The 22,393-nt window shown below is 43.6% G+C and overlaps 1 protein-coding gene across 1 annotated transcript in view; it reads left to right on the top strand.

Moving 5' to 3' along the window:
- The window catches only part of si (sucrase-isomaltase), a 77,175-nt gene that overhangs the window by 48,663 nt on the left and 6,119 nt on the right, over window positions 1–22,393 (top strand). The window contains exons 31-45 of the mRNA XM_084351353.1: window positions 1,163–1,291; window positions 1,399–1,515; window positions 1,603–1,665; window positions 2,051–2,167; window positions 2,262–2,352; window positions 2,497–2,635; window positions 3,439–3,572; window positions 3,770–3,804; window positions 4,400–4,516; window positions 14,744–14,892; window positions 16,798–16,882; window positions 17,032–17,088; window positions 17,819–17,943; window positions 18,365–18,453; window positions 21,654–21,703. Coding sequence (XP_084207479.1) covers window positions 1,163–1,291; window positions 1,399–1,515; window positions 1,603–1,665; window positions 2,051–2,167; window positions 2,262–2,352; window positions 2,497–2,635; window positions 3,439–3,572; window positions 3,770–3,804; window positions 4,400–4,516; window positions 14,744–14,892; window positions 16,798–16,882; window positions 17,032–17,088; window positions 17,819–17,943; window positions 18,365–18,453; window positions 21,654–21,703 — 1,497 coding nt within the window. The remainder of the gene's footprint in view (window positions 1–1,162; window positions 1,292–1,398; window positions 1,516–1,602; window positions 1,666–2,050; window positions 2,168–2,261; window positions 2,353–2,496; window positions 2,636–3,438; window positions 3,573–3,769; window positions 3,805–4,399; window positions 4,517–14,743; window positions 14,893–16,797; window positions 16,883–17,031; window positions 17,089–17,818; window positions 17,944–18,364; window positions 18,454–21,653; window positions 21,704–22,393) is intronic.

Here is a 22,393-nt window from a genome sequence, read left to right on the forward strand (position 1 = left end):
GTACCTCCCACATACATCTTATCCATTGAAATCCCAGTACTGTATGTCTGCCTGCTTTTGCATTCACTCGGTGTGTCAACATAAGGAATAAGAACTCTGACTTCTTCTGTGTACAGTATAAGGACATCTACCCGTGTTTTACAATATGATATGACCGCATGCCAACAATAACAACATAAAACTAAATTAGATAAAAGAGTCATTAGGATGAAGCGAATTGGAGTCCTTGACTTTATGGATTACATTAGGTACAACTAGTTTATCCTGATGAAATGTGACCTCTAATTTCATTTGAAATCCATCCCATAGTAGGTTTCACAGTCTCTAGACGTTTCCAGTTTATACCAGAAGCAGTAATTCTCTCTGACAGTCGAATCAGGGATTCACATTTGAATAACATGTTTGTCAGACGGTGTAAGGATCCAAGTTTGTCACAGAACAGAAAGTAAAAATCATCTGTGAGAGCACTGTGTTTGACCACGGCAAGATGTTCCACGTGGAAACAGGCCAGAATCCCATCCTCTTCATCATGCAGAGCCGAACATAAGACTTTCCATCGATAATCAAGTGCTCCCCGGAATATGCTTTCACAAAGCCCTAACCTGCGAGGAGCTGACGCCAGCCAAAAAGAATCCTGCATCATTAACTGGAATGAAAAGAAGCAGAAAATGCAGCTACTTACAAAGGCTGCACATCAGCTAGCTTTACAGACTAACCAACCTCAAACTGCCACAGACACACCAGGCAACAAAAGCAGATGAAGTTTTGCTCTGCCTGTGAGAAATAACAGCCAGCAGCAAATGAAACCATCATGTCTTTCATATCTCAGGTGTTGCACACCAGATGTCAGGACAAACTTTGCAGATTTCAGTGTCTATAATAGGAATTATGGTAGCAAAATGTGCAATTATTTTTTTGTCCTCATCTGTTGGCAGGAAAGTTGGTTTTATAAAATATCAGTTTTACCTGTTATTCCATTTTTTCCCCCACAGCCGTCATTCATTAATTAATTCAAGGTTTGATTACACTCAGCATACCAAAAAACTAAAGACATTTCTGTTCAAATTCTTGCCATGTCTTGCTCCCGTCTGGTTCTGATATTTTTAACCAAACAAAAGTCTGTTCGACCCTAATTTGAGCTTTGATTGCTGTCTGCCCGCAGGATGTGCAGTACGGAGACATCGACTACATGGAACGTCAACTGGACTTTGTTTTGGACAAAGAATTCACCGGACTGCCTGCCCTGGTTGACACCATGAGGGGAGAGGGCATGAGGTTCATCTTCATTCTGGTAATGCCATTGCATTCTAAACTATTGATACGCTCGCATGAATGTGCACTCACACACCAGAAACAATAAGGCAGGTGTGAATATTAAAGATGTCTCTATAATCCTAGGATCCAGCCATCTCAGGCAATGAGACAGAACCCTACCCTGCCTTTCAAAGAGGTGTAGAAGCGGATGTCTTCATCAAATGGCCCAAAGAGCTCAGTGATGGAATTGTGTGGGGGAAGGTAAGAGGGAAATATTGACACAGAGAGATTGACACCAAGAGACATAGTAATGCGTGCTGAGATTATTATCCATCACCTGTTTTGCAGGTCTGGCCTGATTTCCCTAATGTCATAGTGAATGAATCTCTGGACTGGGATACCCAAGTAAAGGTACAACATTTTCTATATTCACCACTCTGACACTCAAGTTGCAAATGATGCATTAAAGGGGCTCTATGTAACTCAATTTACATTTATTAATCACTTTTCTATTGGCCGTGTGTGAGTGGATTGTAATGACGATTTGTTTAAGTTGTTTAATGCTGCTGGACAGTGGATGTCTTTGTGAAGGACTCGGGTTGCAACAGTCCAATGGATAGAGAGAGAGCAACTAGAGCTAGCGATTAGAAACGGAGTCTTCTAACAGAAACTAACGACAGGTTTCCAGTACAACACAGACGTTCCACAGAGCCCATTTTCAGGAATTGCAGTCAGAGTTGTCTTTTGGACTTGGTTGGGTTGTTTTCAATCATTTAATTGACTGATTAATTTCCAGGAGTACAGGGCATACGCTGCATTCCCCGACTTCTTCCGCAGTACAACAGCGGAGTGGTGGAAACAAGAAATTAAGGATTTCTATAACAATACCATGAAGTTCGACGGCCTCTGGATTGTGAGTAACCTACAATAAACAAAATGAAACAAAGTGAACTCATGTTGCGTCATGCAGCCTCATTTTCTCTTCACTTCCACGTGTTCATCTGTAGGACATGAATGAGCCTGCCAGTTTTGTCCACGGCACAGTTGGAGAGCAGTGTCTTGGTAATCAGCTTCTGGAGAACCCTCCTTATATGCCACGTAAGACACATACAATTCTTATTTTGTTCTCCTTATGCTTAATCAGATTACCAAGCTATTGTGTTATCAGTGGGAGTATGCTTTTAAAGGATTCTATGTATTTTTTCGTTTGATGATTTCTGTGTTTGTGCGCCCCTCCAATAGCCCTGGAGTCCAAACACCGTGGCTTAAACCACAAGACCCTGTGCATGAACAGTGAGCAGATCCTCCCTGATGGAAAGAGAGTCAAACACTACGACGTGCACAACCTCTATGGATGGTCCCACACCAAGCCCACCTATGAGTAAGTGAAAATGCATTCATATTTGTGTGTTTACATGGCAACTTCTATATTTTTTTGTAGGATCTGTATTGTAGATGATATTATTATGTACTTAACAACTAAATATATCACCTGCGATTAAACATATTGTTGTGAATTACTATAAAATGTCCATATGAGTCAACGCAGATGACAGATGTACAATTGTTGGTGCATTTCTGAGATATTTTAAACACAACAAACGGGACACATCATCTGGCAGATGTGCGTCATCCCAAAGAAATATGTTTGTATTGCCTACGGGATCAGACTGCATTTGGAAGTATAGACAGATACTCATGATAATCTCAATCCTGCTAACCTGAACATTGTCAGGAGAAAAGAGAACAGGACAAGTAAGAACTGTCACAGCAAACACATTCAGGAGGAAAATAAAGCCACAGGAGATGCATAACTGATATCTTCCAGCCATCTACGGAAATACAGTCTCATTAAACCTTTATGATAATCTACATTGGTCCTTGCGGTGACATTTTCCTTTCACTTTGGGAGGCCAGATTGCAGAGTTAGCTATGGAGGAGCCTGGGGACTCTCGGCACCACCGGGCCTTGAGCTCAGGTGCTTAAGTTTAGGAATTGTTTCATTTTAGCGCCGTGCTGGATTTTAACAATCACAATTAATACGCTAATTCCCTTTTAAAATTAATGTTCTCTATTTAGGAGAGGGAGGAGACACTTTTACATCGTACTTGTTGTTAGTTAACGCATTAGTTTATGTCATTTTCATGTGCAAGACAAATCCCTGAGAGTCTCTTCTCTGTGCAGCGCCCTGCTGAACGTGACAGGTAAAAGAGGCATCGTGGTGACCAGGTCCACCTACCCCTCCAGTGGGAAATGGGCTGGACATTGGCTCGGAGACAACTTTGCCGCCTGGGACCAACTTGAGAAATCCATTATAGGTACATGTAGACATATACTGCGAAGAGAGACTTTGGGATAAAACTTGATTCTCATAATAAGTAATGGCAGTCTGCATTTTGACCAGTAATCTGACAATAATAGGGTCTTGCATGATCACGCACACATGCTTGCAAACATAGAAAAGAAACAGGAGTCTTTCATTTGGCATAACTCCCTATTTTCCTTTGTTCTACAGGCATGATGGAGTTCAGTCTGTTTGGCATCCCTTACGTAAGTATCATCATCTGATTTCAGTTTTGACAAGACATAATCTTATTGATGTGACCTTGTCCTCTCTAAGTAGATTACAGCGGCCCGACTGATGTTATTTTGTTTGCTAGACCCCTTTGATCAGAGGACATCTTGAGATACAATGTGAGGCATGTCATTACAAGCCCGGCCCCGACCGAGAAGTCGAGCGCTAGTCCGTCATGACCTGTAAACGTTTGATATTAATTGAGTAGTCTTTGATGAAAGTTTTTATATCGATGTCCTGTCTTTGCTAGTTTGTCTCTTTAACCTCCTTTTCTCTCGCTTACTGTCCTTTCTGTGGTCTCTCGTCTCCTCAGTGTGTCTAATAATAATTATAACCGGACACCTTATCGATCCCTGTATGGTAAATCATTTGCATGCCCCTCTCCCAGCCACAGGGTCAGACGCACAACGTCCCTCACTTGTGCGGTGTCTTGCTCAGTGACACTTCAGAAACATGATGCTTGCAACAAAAGTGGTGTGAGCCCTCTTCCTGTGGTTGGTGGTCTTTCTGTCCATCTCTGCCTCTTCACACATATGAACTGCCATTTTCTCTGTCTGTCCCCTTTTTCAGACTGGAGCAGACATTTGTGGGTTCTTTAATCCATCCGAGTATGAGCTGTGTCTTCGCTGGATGCAGCTGGGTGCCTTCTATCCATACTCACGCAACCACAACGGCAAGGGTAACCCGGTGAGTGGATTCAAAACAAGAGAGAAACGCTCACACAGAGATGTACTCTTGCGCTAAACCCACTTGAATTCAGTTTTTACTTAATTGTGCTCATATCTGTGGTTCTTTATTTCATGCTAGTGCCCAACTAGAAGCCATAACTTTACCTACAGTATGTTACGTGTGTGACTCCCAGCGATCATCAGAATCATGTCAAATTTTTACAGCCACAAATGATGGTTAGGGTTTAGTGGAGTGCTGTGACTTGAGGTGATATTTCCAGGGAGATGTACTCCCATTACTTTGGAGAAATGCTTTGGAGCAATGGCTGTAGGTGGGCCTGCTCATCAAGTACCAATTCCTCAAACTTTTAGAATCAACATACTGAAATGGCTACTCTGACATGTTAAAACTGGTAAGAATTGAAAGAATAAAACACTACACCTCTCTATCATCCAATGAAGAATAATATGGAAAATTGAAAAAAAGAAAAAAAATATATATATATATGTATATTTCAATAATCATCCACAATTCTGTGAAAGAGCAGTATATTATGTGTAAAATTAGAAGTGAGAATCTCTAGAACGTATTCAACTCTAAAGTATTGATACAAATCAAACAAGGCTGTACAATTGTTCTTCAAACAAGAAGACAACCCAGGCACTCCAAATGTAACAAAATAGGCAGGACATTTAAAAAAACTGACTTAAGTACAAACATGTGACTTAAGTCATTTAGTCCAAGTGTCACGCGAGTCCCAAGTCATTTCTTCACACGCAAGTCAAATTACAGGTTGTGTCCCCCGAATGTGCCACAGTCTTACCTGCAGTATCTGGTCTTAAAAGGGAAAACGCAAGGTGTTACATAGTACCTGCCAAATCAGTGTAATCAAAACAAAAGAGCATGTTCCAGCCACTTGCAAATCACATGACAAGTAAAACCAATTAAAAATAATTAAATAAAAAAGGATGGAAGAAGAAGAAGAAGAAGAAGAAGAAGAAGAAGAAGAAGAAGAAGAATTACATGGAAATGTAAATATGTACAGCATTGCATTGTGAATGTGAATGATCTGCTTTAGATCTCCGCAGAAGGAGCCACATCCTTTCAAGCGGTCTAAGAGCTGAGTTCACTGGCCTTAAATGACACCAAGCCGGCACTCACTGTTGCTCAGGAGATGACGAGCTCGCATGTTCCTGTGCTCTGAATGGCAGCTCAAGTTGTGTGAATACAGCTGTACAGAAGACATTTACCGGCACTCGCTTTGTAGGCGGAAAAATGCTGCTTTCTCTGCCCGTCCCTCTCTTAATCTGCGGCTGACATACACAAACACACAAAAAGATAGACCTGTTTGGTGGTGTAGTGTCGGTGGCATTCATTCTAGCGGTGACCTTTAAGAGCGTTGGAACACATCTGAGAAATCCAATAACGCCCGTCCGGAGATCGATCCCACCGGGCGAACTTTCTCTGCACTGGAGTCTGCAATACTAGACAGGACACAGATGTGTGTGTGTGTGCGGATGTGAGTGTGTGTGTCAGTGCTTTTTAACGGTATGGAGTGGGGATATAATTGAATTCTCAAGGTGATCTGGGCACCACTGCACACCACCTAACCTCCACTCCACACACACATACACCCTATGATTCCAATCATTTAATAATGGCTTGCAAATGGGTGTTTAAACATGGAGAAAATTGACAAGAAAAACGCACACACACACGCACACACACACACACACACACACACACACACACACACACACACACACACACAGGGCAGGAGAGTGGGGGCGGCGCAAAAATGACAGTTTGAGAGGGAGAGATAAAGTCAGGAAGGGAAAAAAGTAAGAGGGATGGAGAGAGAAGTGGTGAGAGAGCGGCGAAGGCATTTGTACCGAATATGAGGAGAAGGAAAAGACGGATACTGACAAGCAAATACAGATAAAGGAACGGGGAGGGGAGGAGAAGTTCATAGGCTATGAGGCAAAGAGAGGGAGAAAGAATGATGAGGGATAATATTGGCAAAGGATAAAACAAGATGGCAATTTAGAAAGTTAAATGGTGGTGACACAGGGTGGTGATAAGGATGTGAGAGCTGCGACGAGGCTGAATAAACAATTTGCCGATTTTTTTGTAACACCTGCGATCGGCTCAGAGCAGGGACGTGTGAACGAGGAGGGAGAAGAGAGGAGAATACACGCAGCCGAACCGGGAGATGGAAGAAAAAAGGGAATCAAGGTCGGCTATTTATGTAGCCTACTGTAAAATCTGTATTATTTTTCCATCCAGCCATATAAAAGCCCCAATCGTCAGGCAGTTAGCGACTTTAACCTCATGTCTGCTTAACAAGGCGTTTGACAGCAAAGTATTAACGCCACAAACCGGGCCGGAGGGTACGCAAGGTCAGAGACAGTGGAGAGAGGAAGAGAGAGGAGAGTTTTTTTGCAGAGTCACTCCCAGAGCTCCGTCACGCCTAGTGTCTCTTTGCCCTCAGACAACTTTCAGCGTTGACCTTGAGATAATTTTACTGCACCAGCAATATACTGCAGCGTCCACAGTCATATCGGAACGACTCCAAATTAAAAACCAGATATACTCTCCGCCAAAAGCAGCTACTCATATTCGAATCGTGTATATTGTTATTCACCCAAAGGGCCATATTGTTTGTCTAAATATATTTTCTTTTCATGGTGTGTGCTCTGCAATGCAAAACAGAAACGCAGAGGTTTATGAGATGGGGCAAGGGAGCAGATCCCAGACAGATAAATGAAGAGAAAGACCAAGCGGAGGATAGGAGAGAGAAGACGAGAAGGGCTGACACAGCCCGATAACCTCATTTTTCCTAGAGGCCGCGCACGTGCACACACATACATATCGGTCTACAATCAGTGCATGTCACGAGGCCTTTTGCCACCTATAAATGTGGCCATAAATTAGGTGAATTCATAAGATGGATTCTCTGTCTGCTTCCCATTCTTCAGCCCTCCCCGCTTCCATCTCTTCATCAATCCCTCTTCTGGTTTCCCACAGATGAAAAGTATACCTGGAGGGCCCAACAGACAGTGGTATAACTGTCAAGTCATGCAAGATTTGTGTGACTGAATGTTAAAAAGTATAAGGCCGGTTTTTTGGTGGAGCATTTCACAAGACTGGCTAGACGGCTCAAGGTTGAATGGTAGGCGAGGAACACTGTTAAATTGAGTGTCTGCCCTTTTGTTGGACTTTGTCAGCTGTCTAACCAGTCTGTTTGCTTCAAACGTTTCACCTGTACAATAGCTGCCAACAAAGCTTCTGCAACTTTGGCGACGGTCTTTTTGAGCTCAGCGGCATCTGAGGCAGGCCGGAGCACAGTTTTACATGTAGATGTGGTCCTTGCAGTCCAGGCGCCAGTAGGGTGCCAGAGATGCACTAATATTTGATTAGTACAACTGTCAAACATTGTTCAGAATAGCTGCTTCATATCCCAGCACAGGCACACGTGGATATTTTCAATGGTGTTTATTGGGTTTGGTGTCACATAATGGGAAGGGATAGCCACGTTGCTAACCTTAGTCTCGCGCAGCCAGCACTCATATTTATTTCACTTTTCAATAAATCAAATCTCTCCTTTAAATCAAATTGAAAAAAATGCTAGTATACTACAGTACGATAAGGCAACCGTGCACCGGCGGCAAACAAAAATCAACAAACTATTAAATGCAGTTTTGTGTCCAAGTGATGTTGCCGTGTCTCCCCATCCAAGATGGCGGACATGCTTGCGCACGCTGTACTGACGGTGGCTAGTAACAGTGGTCACCTGCTTCTGATCAGCATTAGCAATGTGCAGCGTGTCTCTGCAGAGATAATGTGTTTTTCCGGCTATGTCAGAATAGCACCGCAATCTCTTCACTGCAGTAGTCGAAATAAAGTCATTATGTTTCCTTAAGGCATTCTTCTTCATTGAATAATTTGGGATTTTAAGGAGCTTACTATTGGCAAGTTTTTTTCAACAAATACTGATTACTAGCTCGACAGGATAATTCAATGCTTCATTCAGTCCTTCTTCCTACTTTTCAGCAGGCATTGTATCTACTCGCAACACATGACACACATGATTGGAATTGAAATGAGACAAAAAAGAGAAGAATTTATTAATAAATTACATGTGAGAATAATCAAGCCTCTGAAACCTGATACTTTGTGGGAGCACATCTGGTTCAGGCTGGACTGTAGAACTGTATCAGTCAAATAAGCTCATACGCACTCATTCACATTCATGCAGTGACTGTCACCAGTCGAGGAGGGGCGCCGCGTGAGTGGCAGCCTGTTACAGCAGCTCTCGCTCACCTTTGAGCTTTTTCTTCTTTTTTTATAACTTTTAGTACTTTTTAACTTTTTTTATTTACTTGACTTTGGAGCTCTTTCTCCGGGCAGTATGGAGACCAGAGTTGTTTTTATCGCTCTGGTCTTAATTCTGCTTCTTTCGCTGTTTTCCGCCGTGTCCGGGGAGCCTGTACGCGGCCCTATTGTTTACAGTAGGGATCAGCTGTTGGCCCTCAGTAGCGCTGCGGTGCCGCCGCTCGAGCGGCCCGATGTCCCGCGGGAGTTGAAGAGGAGGAGACGCGGGTGCCGTGCCGGAGCTGCTCGCCGTAGCAGGAGGAGACGCTACCGACCCATCCTCCCGTCCATCATCATGGGGAATGTAAGATCTCTCCCCAACAAGATGGACGAGCTAACGGCGCTGACCCGGCATCAGAGGGACTACCGTGAGAGCAGCATCATGGTGTTTACTGAGACGTGGCTAACGGCGCAGACCCCGGACACAGACGCTAATCTGGACGGATTTCAAATGCGGCGGGCGGACAGGACGGCAGAGAGCGGTAAGAGGAAAGGAGGAGGGCTGGCTGTGTTTGTTAATGACAGATGGTGTAACTCTGGGCACATCACTGTTAAAGAGCAGGTCTGCAGTAAAGACATTGAACTTTTAGCGGTTAGCATGAGGCCGTACTACCTCCCGAGGGAGTTCACACAGGTGATCGTACTCGCTGTGTATATCCCCCCCTCTGCTAACGCTGATGCAGCTTGTGACGATCTCCACTCAGTCACAAGCTCACTGCAGACACAGCACCCACAGGCCCTCTTCCTCATCTCTGGGGATTTCAATCATGCCTCTCTGTCCTCCACCCTGCCCACATTCACTCAGTATGTCACCTGCCACACCAGAGACAATAAAACACTGGACTTATTCTATGCCAACAGCAAGGAGGCATACAACTCATCCCCCCTCCCTCCCCTGGGAAGATCTGACCACAACCTGGTTCATCTCCTGCCTGTGTACAAGCCCCTTGTAAACAGGCAACCAGTGGAAACCCGCACAGTTAAAGCATGGACTGAGGAGTCTGAAGAGGCTCTGAGGGACTGCTTTGACTCTACTGTGTGGGAAGAACTGTGTGTTGCTCATGGGGAGGACATCGACAGCTTAACAGGATGCATAACGGACTACATCAACTTCTGTGTTGAAAACACTGTACCCACCAGGACTGTACGGTGTTTTTCAAACAGCAAACCCTGGATTAATCCTGACATTAAGGCTCTCCTTAAGGAGAAAAAGAGGGCCTTTAGGTCAGGAAACAAGGAGGAGCTGAAGGCTGTGCAGAAGGAGCTGAGGAAGAAGATCCGAGAGGGGAAGAACAGCTACAGGAGGAAGATGGAGGCCCAGCTGCAGCAGAGTAACATCAGTGGAGTCTGGAAAAGCCTTAAAACCATCTCAGGACTGAGGAAACCAGACTCCCAGGCTGCCGGGGATCAGACGTGGGTGAACGACCTGAACCTATTTTTCAATAGGTTTGACCAGACACCCACCCCTCCCCCGGCCCATTCATCTCTGCTGCCCCCCACCACCTCTTCCCCCCCACCTGTTTCCTGCCCCATTCTCACCTCTACCTCCCTCTCCACTGCTTTCATGTCGCAGACACCCTCCACTGCCCCCCCTGACATTCACCCACCTCCCCCACCCGACACTCAGCCCCCCTGCTCCAATCTGTCCCTCTCCACTATCCAGGTGAGGAATCAACTGAGGAAGATGAAGGTGAAGAAGTCCACGGGTCCAGACGGGATCAGCTCCAGGCTCCTCAAGTCCTGTGCAGACCAGCTGTGCAGGATTGTGGAGTACATCTTTAACATGAGCCTGAAGCTGGGAAAAGTGCCACTGCTGTGGAAAACCTCCTGTGTGGTACCAGTACCAAAGATCCCCCACCCAAAGGACTTCAACAGCTACAGACCAGTTGCTCTCACTTCACACCTGATGAAGACCCTGGAGCGGCTGGTCCTTGTCCATCTCCGCCCTCTAGTGGGTCCTTTTATGGACCCACTCCAGTTTGCCTACCAGCCTGGCATCGGAGTGGACGACGCCATCATCTTCCTCCTGGACAGATCACTGTCCCACCTGGAGCAGCCTGGAAGCACTGTGAGGATCATGTTCTTTGATTTCTCCAGTGCTTTCAACACCATACAGCCTGCACTGTTGGGGGACAAGCTGGAGCTCACGGGGGTGGACCAACACCTCACGTCCTGGATCCTCGATTACCTCACCAACCGGCCACAGTATGTGAGGACTCGGGACTGCGTGTCGGACACGGTTGTCTGCAGTACAGGGGCCCCACAGGGAACAGTCCTGGCCCCTTTCCTGTTCACCCTGTACACTGCTGATTTCTCCCACCAAACACCCCACAGCCATCTACAAAAGTTCTCTGACGACTCTGCTATCGTCGGCCTCATCAGGGACGGGGATGACGGAGCCTACAGAGAACTTATTCAGGACTTTGTGGACTGGTGCCAGCGGAACCACCTCCAGCTCAACGCCGGGAAGACCAAAGAGCTGGTGGTGGATTTCCGCAGGCGCAAACAACCCTGCATTCAGGTGAACATCCTGGGAACGGACATTGAGATGGTGACGTCTTACAAGTACCTGGGAGTTCACCTGAACAACAAACTGGACTGGACTCATCACACTGCAGCAATATACAAGAAAGGTCAGAGCAGACTCCATCTGCTGAGGAAGCTCAGGTCCTTTGGAGTGCAGGGGGCACTCCTGACTTCTTTCTATGACTCTGTGGTGGCATCAGCCATTTTCTATGGTATAGTCTGCTGGAGCAGCAGCATTTCGGCAGCAGATAGGAAGAGACTTGATAAACTTATCAAGAAGGCCAGCTCCATCCTGGGATGCCCTCTTGACCCAGTGCAGGTGGTGGGAGACAGCAGGATGATGGCCAAGCTATCATCGCTGCTGGTGAAGGAGTCCCACCCCCTACAGGCCACTATCACAGCACTGGTCAGCTCCTTCAGTGACAGGCTGATACACCCCAAGTGTGTGAAGGAGAGGTATCGCAGGTCCTTCCTTCCTGCTGCTGTCAGAGTCTACAACCAGCACTGCTCCCAGTAGACCTCACTGTGCACTGTGCAATAAAAAAACTCTGCACATATCCACACACTTTCTGGTTTGCACAAATTGGACAATTTTTAATATCCATATTTATTATTTATTGTTTGTAAATAAAAATACCAACTGTTTAAACTTACACTGTCCATATTATAAATAATAAATACTATGTCATATTGTAAATACCAATTTCATATTGTAGATATTATGTATATACCAGTTAAATTCTATTTCTTATGTCTTATTATATTGTTTATTTTTTACTTTTATTACTGTTTAAGTGTGATACTGTCCTTTGGCTGTTGTGACAAAGAAATTTCCCCATTTGCGGGACAAATAAAGGAATTCTGATTCTGATTCTGATTCTGATTCTGATTTGATCACACTCTCTTTTGCTTTCTCTTTTCCACACACAGAGACACACTTTCAACTTAGCATGGTAATTACCTCACAGTGAACACATCTGATTGTAAGACATTAGGGGGCAAAAGGAGGGTTACTAAAAAGGGAGGCAGGTAGAACTCCTGGGTTTCCAGATAATTACAATCTTGTAAATTTCCACAGAAAATTAAATGATAATCTGGTAAACTCCTTAGGTCATACGGTAATGGAAATGTTCTGCATTCAATCATGTGCTGTTAGGCCTGTACTTAGTAACCACTGGGCTACAGTTAATAACTATTATCAAATCTGACCCAGCTAAATTGCAGCTGGGAAGAAAATGTCTGTCATTTTATTGGTCTCTGAGATGACTTTTATGATAATATCTTATGATTTTTTATTCTTCAATTAAAAAGACAGCGGACACATGCACACATATTCGCACCTAACTGCATAAAGCACTAAGAGACGTCTGACAAACACATGCACGCACACAGTCACATTAAAATGCAGTACACGCCGAGGCACACAAGCACACATAGTATCATAGGGAGGAGCAAATGGTGTTGACACACTCTAGATGAAAATCTTCATGATCCTCAATCTGTGTGCGCATGCGTGTGTGTGTGCACATGCGTGTGTGCATGTGAGAGAGCGTTTACTTGACCAGACTGATTATTGTCCTCAATACAGTTCCAGAAAATGAGCTAATACATTTAGATTGGCCCATATCAACAGTATGACAGTACACCGCGTCCTCGTTTTCTGTCCTTGTCTCTTAAGGGGACACTTGTTGCCAATTAAAATTAGGCAAATGTCAGTACAGAGTGGGACAGAAGAGCCGGGCCATCATTTATCAGTATAAATGCATGCAGGCCATTTGAGTTTTTCTGCCGTGCTACAAACTAGTGTTAAGTGTTGCCGCCAGCTCCTCTTCATGCATGGTAACACTTAAAGTTACAGAAACGGCACTGCAAACACAATGACAAGATAAGAAAAGTCAAGTCAGTGGATGTTGTACTGTTTTGTTTTTTTGTTTTTTGTTTTTTTTTTGGGGGGGGGGGGGGGGTTGCCTTTTGCAGTCCCTAAAACAGGATGTCCACCTTTATTTCAACTTGGGATCACATAATAAACTAAACACCTCCCACAGCTAGTCCAGTCATAGCTTAGAAACCATAACCAGTGATCAGTTTGATAGGGGATGAGGGGGGATGCCATCCAGCTTGTTGGCGAGATGACCAAAAATGCACCTTCCTTGTGAACCTTCCATCCCTCTGTCCACCCCCTCATAGAAGACAGAGTGTAGGGGGAGAGGGGTTGCTTAGTTAGAGCTGCCTGATGCATTGATCCTTTATCTGACTGAGGCTTGCACATGAGAATCTATGGCCCCGACCATGGCTCTTAAATATCAGTAGCCTAACTGTGCTGTGTATTGAGAAATCCATGGTGCTGACCGTGGTGAGCAGCAGGCAAATTGTAATTGTGCGTATATATATATACCTTCACAATCAAGGTGTGTGGTCATGGTCGCACATTGCAGCATTTTTGTAATATTCTAATAACATTTCTATGATCATTCAGTAGCATATGTGCTGCTAGATATAGGATGGGCTAGTTACAGCCACCATCTATGTTACAATTTAAGTGGCTCTGCCATGCTCTTTATTGGATGTGGGGAAGTTCACACTCTAGCAACTCCAGCCATTATAACTCCTGGTAGTGTTGTGTTTGCCGAACGCATCCATTAGCTCTCATCCTAAAATCCTTTTTTCTCTTGTTACATTAAAAGCAAGCTATACTGTTTGGAAATAGCAACCCTGAGTCCACAAAAGTTGGGACGCTTAAATACAACAGAATGTGAACATTTGCTAATCCTTGTTGACATATACTTAATTGAAAGTATTGCAAAGACGATGGATTTAATGTTTTATCTTAACAACATCAACTTTTGTTTTGAAAGTTCCACAAGTAAACAGGTTAATAACAGGTGATACCAACATGAAAGGGGCATCCTTGAAAGGACAGGGCGAGGTTCAGGCATGATTGTATAAAGGATATTACTCCATGGGCTAGGGAACACTGTAAAACATTTAAATCATGAATCATCAGCTGGGGAGAAGGCTGACTTTTTTGCTAGGGACTCGCAGCTTATCACTCGGTCTTTTTAACACAATATCATATATGTAGTCATCAGGTGAATACTGAAAATGAAGCTGTAAACATGAAACGGTCAGCAATAAACACCAATTTCCACCAGCTGGCTGGAGCTTACATTAGCTTAGTTAGCTGGCTAGGTGATAAAAATCTGTCAGCCACAAATATCATTTGGTGATGGCTGTTGTCAGCTTGTGAACTGCAGAGAGAAGCCTTAGCAACAATATTTTAACACATCTGAAAGATATGATTCCCTTTGGTTAACCTGTCTGTATTTCACATTCTTTTTCCACCAGAGACAAGATCCTGTTGCTTGGGATAGACGCTTTGCCGAAGCATCCCGGGACGTCCTGAATATCCGATACACCCTCCTGCCATACCTGTACACCCTGATGTATGAGGCTCACGCCACAGGAAGCACAGTAGTGAGACCACTCCTGCATGAGTAAGCACAGACCACACAACACATCGCAGCTCAAACATTACATGTAATGACTCAATCAAATAATATAATTTGTGCCTGGATGGATTGTCTCGCCTGATTTCATACTACACTGCTTCTCATTGGTATGCAGGATATCACAAGTGGTGGTTTCAGGACTAAAACAATTTAGGTAGAGCTTTCATTCCAAAACGTTCCCAGCACCTCTCTGTTTTAATGCCCAACTAATTTTCATCTTGTATTCGACATGTTGCCACCAAGCCTCTCTCATTAGCTGTTGCTCATTTGAATAACTTGACAGGGTGAGAACGATTAGAAGTGTCTTCCCTGCCACAGGAGCAGCATTAAGCAGCCCTTGAGCAAGGCACGAGGCACTCCGTTTTAATTCCGGCGAGACTGTTTAGAGGCCAACCGTAGCTGACTGTGGCTTCACTTGGCAGCTCCCAGATGTGAATGTGTTGAACTGTACGGAGAAAAAAAAAAGACATATTTGTTCATTTTAAGAGACTCTTCTAAAGTCACAGATGGTTTTTAAGGAGCTGGCAGGGTGAGGCTGGCAGGGTTATTTGGCTTGCATCTTCAAACCATTGAATTCTGAATGAGAGCTTGAACAGTTGTCTGGGCTGAGCACACAGGAGAGATTTTTTTTTTATTCAGTCAGACTTAAAGGTGACATATTACGCTCATTTCTGCTTGTTGACATGGGTCCTTGATGTCTAAATGGAATGATAATAACATGCTTTGGTCAAAAAAAACGAAGGATTGAGCACAGCAGGGTTCTTTATACACCAGTTTCACAGCCCTGCTCTAAGTGGCCGGTTTCAGTGCCTTTCCCTTTTATGCTAATGAGCTACTGCATGCGCCGCCCACTTCTTCCTGCCGGCCGGAAGACGTGAGGACGGCATCGCGTGACCAAGGCAACGAGCGATGTACAGCAACTTTCAATAAAGTTGAGAAAAAACAAACAAAAAAAAAAACAACAACAACGAGCAATACACAACGCAAGGCAACTTTTCTGTGTCCATGTCTGCATATAACTGATAGTAGCACAGCAGACATGTAGCAGGTAGCCCCTGTCTCCAGCTCCAAAACAAAGTAGTGACTGCTTTACTGCAGATAACATTTTGGTCTCTCATGCCAGCAGCTAACGCTACAGGCTGTAGCATTAGCTGTACCGTTAGCTGTAGCCTACAGCTAACGCTTCGGCTAACGCTATGGCTCATATTTACATCCACGGTTAGCGTTAGCTCATGTGCTAAACGGCCAAAGTAACACAAACTATACTGTTTTTTAAATACTTACAGTTCATTGACAGTGGGTATGGATCCATCTTTTAAGGGACAATCTCGTTGCCAGTCCAGCGTTGTACTGACCCTGGTTGCTGAAACAGTCCGGCGTGAAGTGACTGGCACGACCATAACGCTTCTGCTCACTGAAGCTGGGACCCTGATAAATAAAAAGTAGCCTCTTCGCTCTGATATCCTCATTGGTAGGGAGGCGATGTAGCGAAACATGAGGATCCGTGCATCCGACGACAGAGCAGCAGTGCTTGGCTTTTGGGTTGTACACGGTAGCGGTCAGGCTGTCGCGTACAAGTTAGCGAGAACGAGAAAATGGCGGATCCTCGTTCAGGTAGCTGGCATAATGTGGGAGGAGATACCCAGCGCGAGGGCTGGATTATTCAAATCACCTGGACTGTTACGTAACAATCCGGGTGGAATCCAAGCGGCTCATTTAGAGACTTAATTCCCGACTCCAGCAGGTACAAAATATTGACTTAGTTGTCAAAACTCAGGCTTAAGGGGTGGGGAGGCACTCCGGATACGCAAATGTACATACTAAAGCAAGGAAAAAGTGAGTTTTGCATAATATGTCCCCTCTAATGTCATCTGTGCTGGTGTGTCCCAGGTTTGTGGATGATGAAAGAACCTTTGACATCCAAAAGCAGTTCCTCTGGGGGCCTGCCTTCCTAATCACCCCTGCCCTTAAAGAGGTACAGACACACACACACACACACACACACACACACACACACACACACATATATATATATCATATCATGTATACCCATCTCCTTTCCATGTATTTCTGCATGATTTGACTGGGATTATTCTTTTGATTAACTGACTTTGTTATTGACAGGGAGTCACGTCTGTGGTTGGTTATGTCCCTAATGCACGCTGGTATGACTACTACACGGTGAGTTCAAGTTCGTAATAACTGAAAACAGTTAGAAATACACCAATACAATCAGGCAATACAGTGGATAGCACTGATAAATAATTACAGTACCTATTATTGTAAGAGGTAACCACATCTGACTATACTTTAGATTTACTTAAATGAAAGTATGTCTGTACTTCTTATCTTCTGTCAAACATATTTTTTGAAAATGTGTCATAAAAAGAGACGAAAAAACACAATTAGGACAAAAACCCAAATGACACAACACTGTTTGACAACATCATTAAAGATGTCGCAGCTCAACAACTGCAGAAGGCGCCTTGATGACAAAAACAAACATCCAATCGCTCTGTCTCTTTCTAGCTAGGGGACTCCCCATCTGTTAGACAGCATCATAAAGCCAAACAAAAGCTTGAGAAACAGCAGCATAAATCTGGGCATGGGATGGTGGAGGGGAGTGGTTACCTCTATTAAACTTGTCCCCTCAGCAAACAGAAAGGGCTAAGGACAAAAGTGGAGAATACTGGTGGAAGAAAAGAAGTTTCTTTTGACAAGTAATAAATTGCTGAAATGTTTCAAATGTAACCTTTGCGGATGACGTATATTTTACTGCATGCTTTGTGATTTACCGGCGCACAAATGCCAATTTCCCACCAAGGAATTGTTGAATAAAATGAATCAAAGTTTAACTACGCCTATGATTTCTTGTACTTTAATAGTATGTAATTATTGCTGCTATCATCAGGCCAAAGACATCGGAGTCCGCCGCCAAATGGTGAACATGAAAGCCCCCTTGGACCATATCAATCTTCATATCAGAGGAGGATATATCATACCCTGTCAGAAACCAGAGCGCAATACATTCTTCAGGTGAGTGTGCACACATCACGGCTGACACATCATGGCTGACACATCATGGCTGACACATCATGACAGCACACAGCCACAGGTCAGCGTCCTGTGTGTTTTGTGCGCGTCTGCCTGTTTGGGCCTTGTCATAGGGGGTTGAGTGAGTATCGCTACTGTGTTGGACTCTTTCAAAGACGTTGCCATGTATGACCGACACTCAGTAAAATGAATGTCACCTATGATCGTTAGTGTGTGTGTTAAAGAAAGCGCCGGTGAGGCTGAGAGAGAGAGAGAGTTGTAGGGTGATAAGTGTTCCAGCAGCAGTGAGCTCAGGTGGAGGCCCCAAGCAGGAATGTTAATGCATTTGTCCTCAGCAGCAGGTATAAATAGATGTTGTCCTTTAGCAATATGCTATAACCCCCTCTACCCTCATCTGTTTCAGTCGGAAGAATCCTTTAGACCTGATCATTGCCCTGAGCGACAGCGGCACTGCTCAAGGATCGTTCTTCTGGGACGACGGAGACGGAATAGGTAAGTGAGAGGGTCACCCTTGAACACACACACACACACACACACACACACACACACACACACACACACAAATGGTTGACAAATTGTCAAGCACAATGCAAATTAGAATATGCTAGCGTACCTGCTTAAAACAAGCATATTAACATTGTCATCGCAAGCATTTAACCAGGCTTCAGTTACCATTTGGTACGTATCCAGAGGATCCGACATTGCCCGGCTTCCTATCTGTTGTCTATGTAAGCAGCCATGCAATGCATTCTGGTAGCACTGCGTCGCATGTCGAGAGACGTGGCATCACAATGCCTCCTCCTTATTCGTACAAAGTCGAGGACTGGGCCACAACATGCAATTCAGGGGTGTCCAGCGCGACTCGCCACCTCTAGAAACTCCTGAAAAACTACTTCAATCAGGAGAGACGAGTGAATGTAGTAAAGAAAATGTTTTCTGGCGTCTGAATAAAGACAGATGCATGTGTTTTCTTAAGAAGATTGAAGCTATAGGGAAGAAGAAGAAGATATAGAGATATTTCTTAATTTAAGAGAACGTTTCCAAACAAGCTGCTGTATTCGTCCGTATTAGGAGCCCATTTTTATAAACTATAATACTAAAATTGCTGGAAGCTCTTATAAGAAAGAGATAATTACCATTATCTAGTTGACCCTGAAGCAGCTGGCAGTAGTTAAAAAAAACACACAAATCACGTACACTGAAGTACATTCAGAGAATCGGCTAACCTTTTTCACTTTTTAAGTTCTTTTAATTAAGACAAAAAGAAGAAAAAACCTTTTTCAAACACATTTTGACAGATGGAAGTTAGTGAATTGGTGTGCAGACAAGAGGGACGACACACAAGGTTGCATTTATTCATTGATTTACAGATGAAAATACTGAAATGGAGTGACATGAACACCTTCACCCCTGTATGTCTCTAATTCACTTACAATATGAGAAAGCAGGTGGAGAGTTTTTGATTTTTTGTTTCTGAATATGAATTTCTTCATTGATTTTATCAGGTAGGCACAGACAACACAGTCCCTCTACACTTTCCCACTTACTCGCACACGCGCACACACACACACACACACACACTCACACACACACAGTGATATACGAACAGAATCAGCCTCTGAAGTGCTTTTGTGAGAAGATGCACTCCTCTGTGAAAGGCGCGTTTGTGTTGGGACAAAGAAGAGAGGGCGAGATAGAGAGAGAACGAGGGATGACAGAGAAGGGGAGTGACAGAAACTATTACAGTAATTCCCCGTGTCGCTGCCTGGAGATATGCTCTCCATCACTCCTCTTTTATCTGCTCGCTCGCTCCTCTCTCCTGCGCCTCGCTGTCTGTCTGCAGTGCAGCCTCCCTATGTCTTTCTTGTTTGCTCTGCCTCTCGCTGTGGCGCCTGCTTACCTGTACTATCTGCTCCTCTCGAGTTCTGCATGTTTGAGTTTCACTTCAGAGGGTTTGCCGTTCGCTCCGCTGTCAGTCAGACGGACTCATCTGCGCACTGCTCGCTCATCAGTTATTCCCTCGTTCATTCAACCGGGCCTGCGTTCAATAACATTATCCGCTCACCTAATCAACCGGTAATAAGTCGAGGTAATAATATGAGATGAATCAATGTGCGGATGAGCCCATTAATGAGTCACTGCTGCACCATATCGACCAGCGGTAGAATGGAACTTAGTACTCAGATTTGAATTTTGAACAAATTTGAGGTACTTTTACTTGAGTGTGCCGCTTTCTACCTCTCCAGCACATTTCAGAGGAAAACGTTGTACGTTTTACTCCGCTGCATTTAATTTGACAGCTTGAGTCACTACGCATTTTTGTACAAGTACAGCTGGAAAAAAAAAACTCCCGCACACTGTCCACTTCACTTGCAAATAAGTGATACCAGAGGACCTAATGACGGTCCGAGTACCGAAATGTTGTCGTTAAACTTATTTGCAAGTGAAGTGGACCGCGTGCGGGAGTTTTTTTTCCTGATGTTGTCAGCCCTTGGTCTTCTCCTACGTATCTGTCAAATTTCAGGTGTGCAAAAGCTGTACTCTGCGCACAAGTACAGCTGAAATGATAGTCAATAACTGGACTGACTATCTATTGAGGATGAGCAGGTACGCCATTATCTATATCTGTACTCGGAATGAGCGGTTGCTTCAACTGGGAGTGGGTGGAACAAGCTGGAAGTTGTTAATTTAAGCCTAAATTGACATGATCAGAAGTTCTATTTATTATTGATTTGAAAACTTTTTCAGTCTCAGACTCTCAGAATCAAGCTTTGAAACGTTTATTGTTAATCACAAGAGGGAGAGAAACATTTACAGAACAATCATTTTATAAACTTGAATTAATAAACTACCGAATGAGTTCAGATAATGACAATTTTTACTCGGATAATATGTTCTGCACCGGATACCTTGTCAGCAGAGAAGTTGCTTAACCCTAGTAACAAAAAATCAACCAAGTCATCTTTCAATCAAAAATATCTCATTGTTTCATCTTCACAAGTGTGAGGATTTGCTGTTTTCCTTTTTAATTACTTTAATTATTTCAATTTATCTTTAAATAATTGTGACTGTTGGTGGAAACAAGCATTATAAAGATGTCACTTTGGGCTCTGAAACCAAAAGTCATACTTGAGTAAAAGTAAAGATACTGTGATAAAATGTACACTGGTGAAAGTGAAAGTCATCCATGTGAATATAGTATCTGATATTCAGTGTACTTAAGTATCAAAAGTACAAGTAAATAATTACATATATTTACATATGTGTACAGTACTATACTATGGGTCGACTTATTATCATAATGGTATTTTTTTATCAGACTGCCAATAAAATTATGAATTAAACGTAAAAATGGACTACTTTGGCTCTGATGCAGCATGTAACCTGCGAAGTAACTAGTAACTGAAGTTATAAAAGATTTAAATTCTTCTTCACCACTGATATGAACTCATCCAGTTACTCAACTAGCGGGTTTAACTACATGACTCATTCATTTATTCACTTTATCAGGTGTTTATTTGTCCACCCAGTCAGTTAGACAGAAGAATATGAACTCACTCCACTCGTCAACATGAATGACTGACTTATTCATACAGTCTCTCTGCCCTTCTGTCACACACCTATTTTCTCTGTCCTCGCATTGTCTCCATTTCTCGCTCTGTGTGTAATTCGCTCTTATTTTCTCTCCTCAGACACAGTCAAGAAAGAAGAATATCTACTGACCTCCTTCTCAGCACAATCGGTGAGTTCAAGGGCCAACTACATGTCACATCTCTTCCCCCCTCCCTCTATCGTCATTTTTGTTATTAATGCAGCTAGACTGGAGAATAAGCCTATGCGTTAACATGCAACAGGGCTGTGGTGGGCGGATGTCAAAGGCCAACTGTTGGAAACCATTAGCGCAGCAAATCATGTCCAACTCTGGGGCGGTGATTTGAATGTCGCTTTTACCCCTTTTAACTGCGACAAAGTTCTCGCTTTAAAAACTTGACGCATGTGTCAAACATGCAAATGCTGGCACGTTTTCGACTTGCTTAAAATAGGCACTTTTATCATTATATAAACATTTTATAATTGTATTTATTTTCATTTAACTTTAACTACAATATATAAAAGCTTTCACAGGGAGGATGTCACAGAGACAAACACATGGCAGATGCTTTTTTATGAGTAGACTGCAATTTTATTGTCCTGTTCTCCTCTTGCTTTTAGCATACTATTTATCAGTCCTGTGCATGTCATGGTGACATTATGGTTATTTTACAATTTTAGTCATTTTAGTGAGGTGGAACAGGATACTGTAGCATATGTGTTGCAGACTTCATTTGGAGACTTTTATACTAAAATTAGACGTGCCGGGTGTAACAGAAAGAGTCGAGAACCTTTTATTTTTGGGCCGACAGCCCAAATGAAGCCAAAATGTCATTCTCAT

The sequence above is a fragment of the Pagrus pagrus genome (genome assembly GCF_965226575.1).
Source record: "Pagrus pagrus genome assembly, chromosome: 4".
Taxonomy (NCBI): Eukaryota; Metazoa; Chordata; class Actinopteri; order Spariformes; family Sparidae; genus Pagrus; species Pagrus pagrus.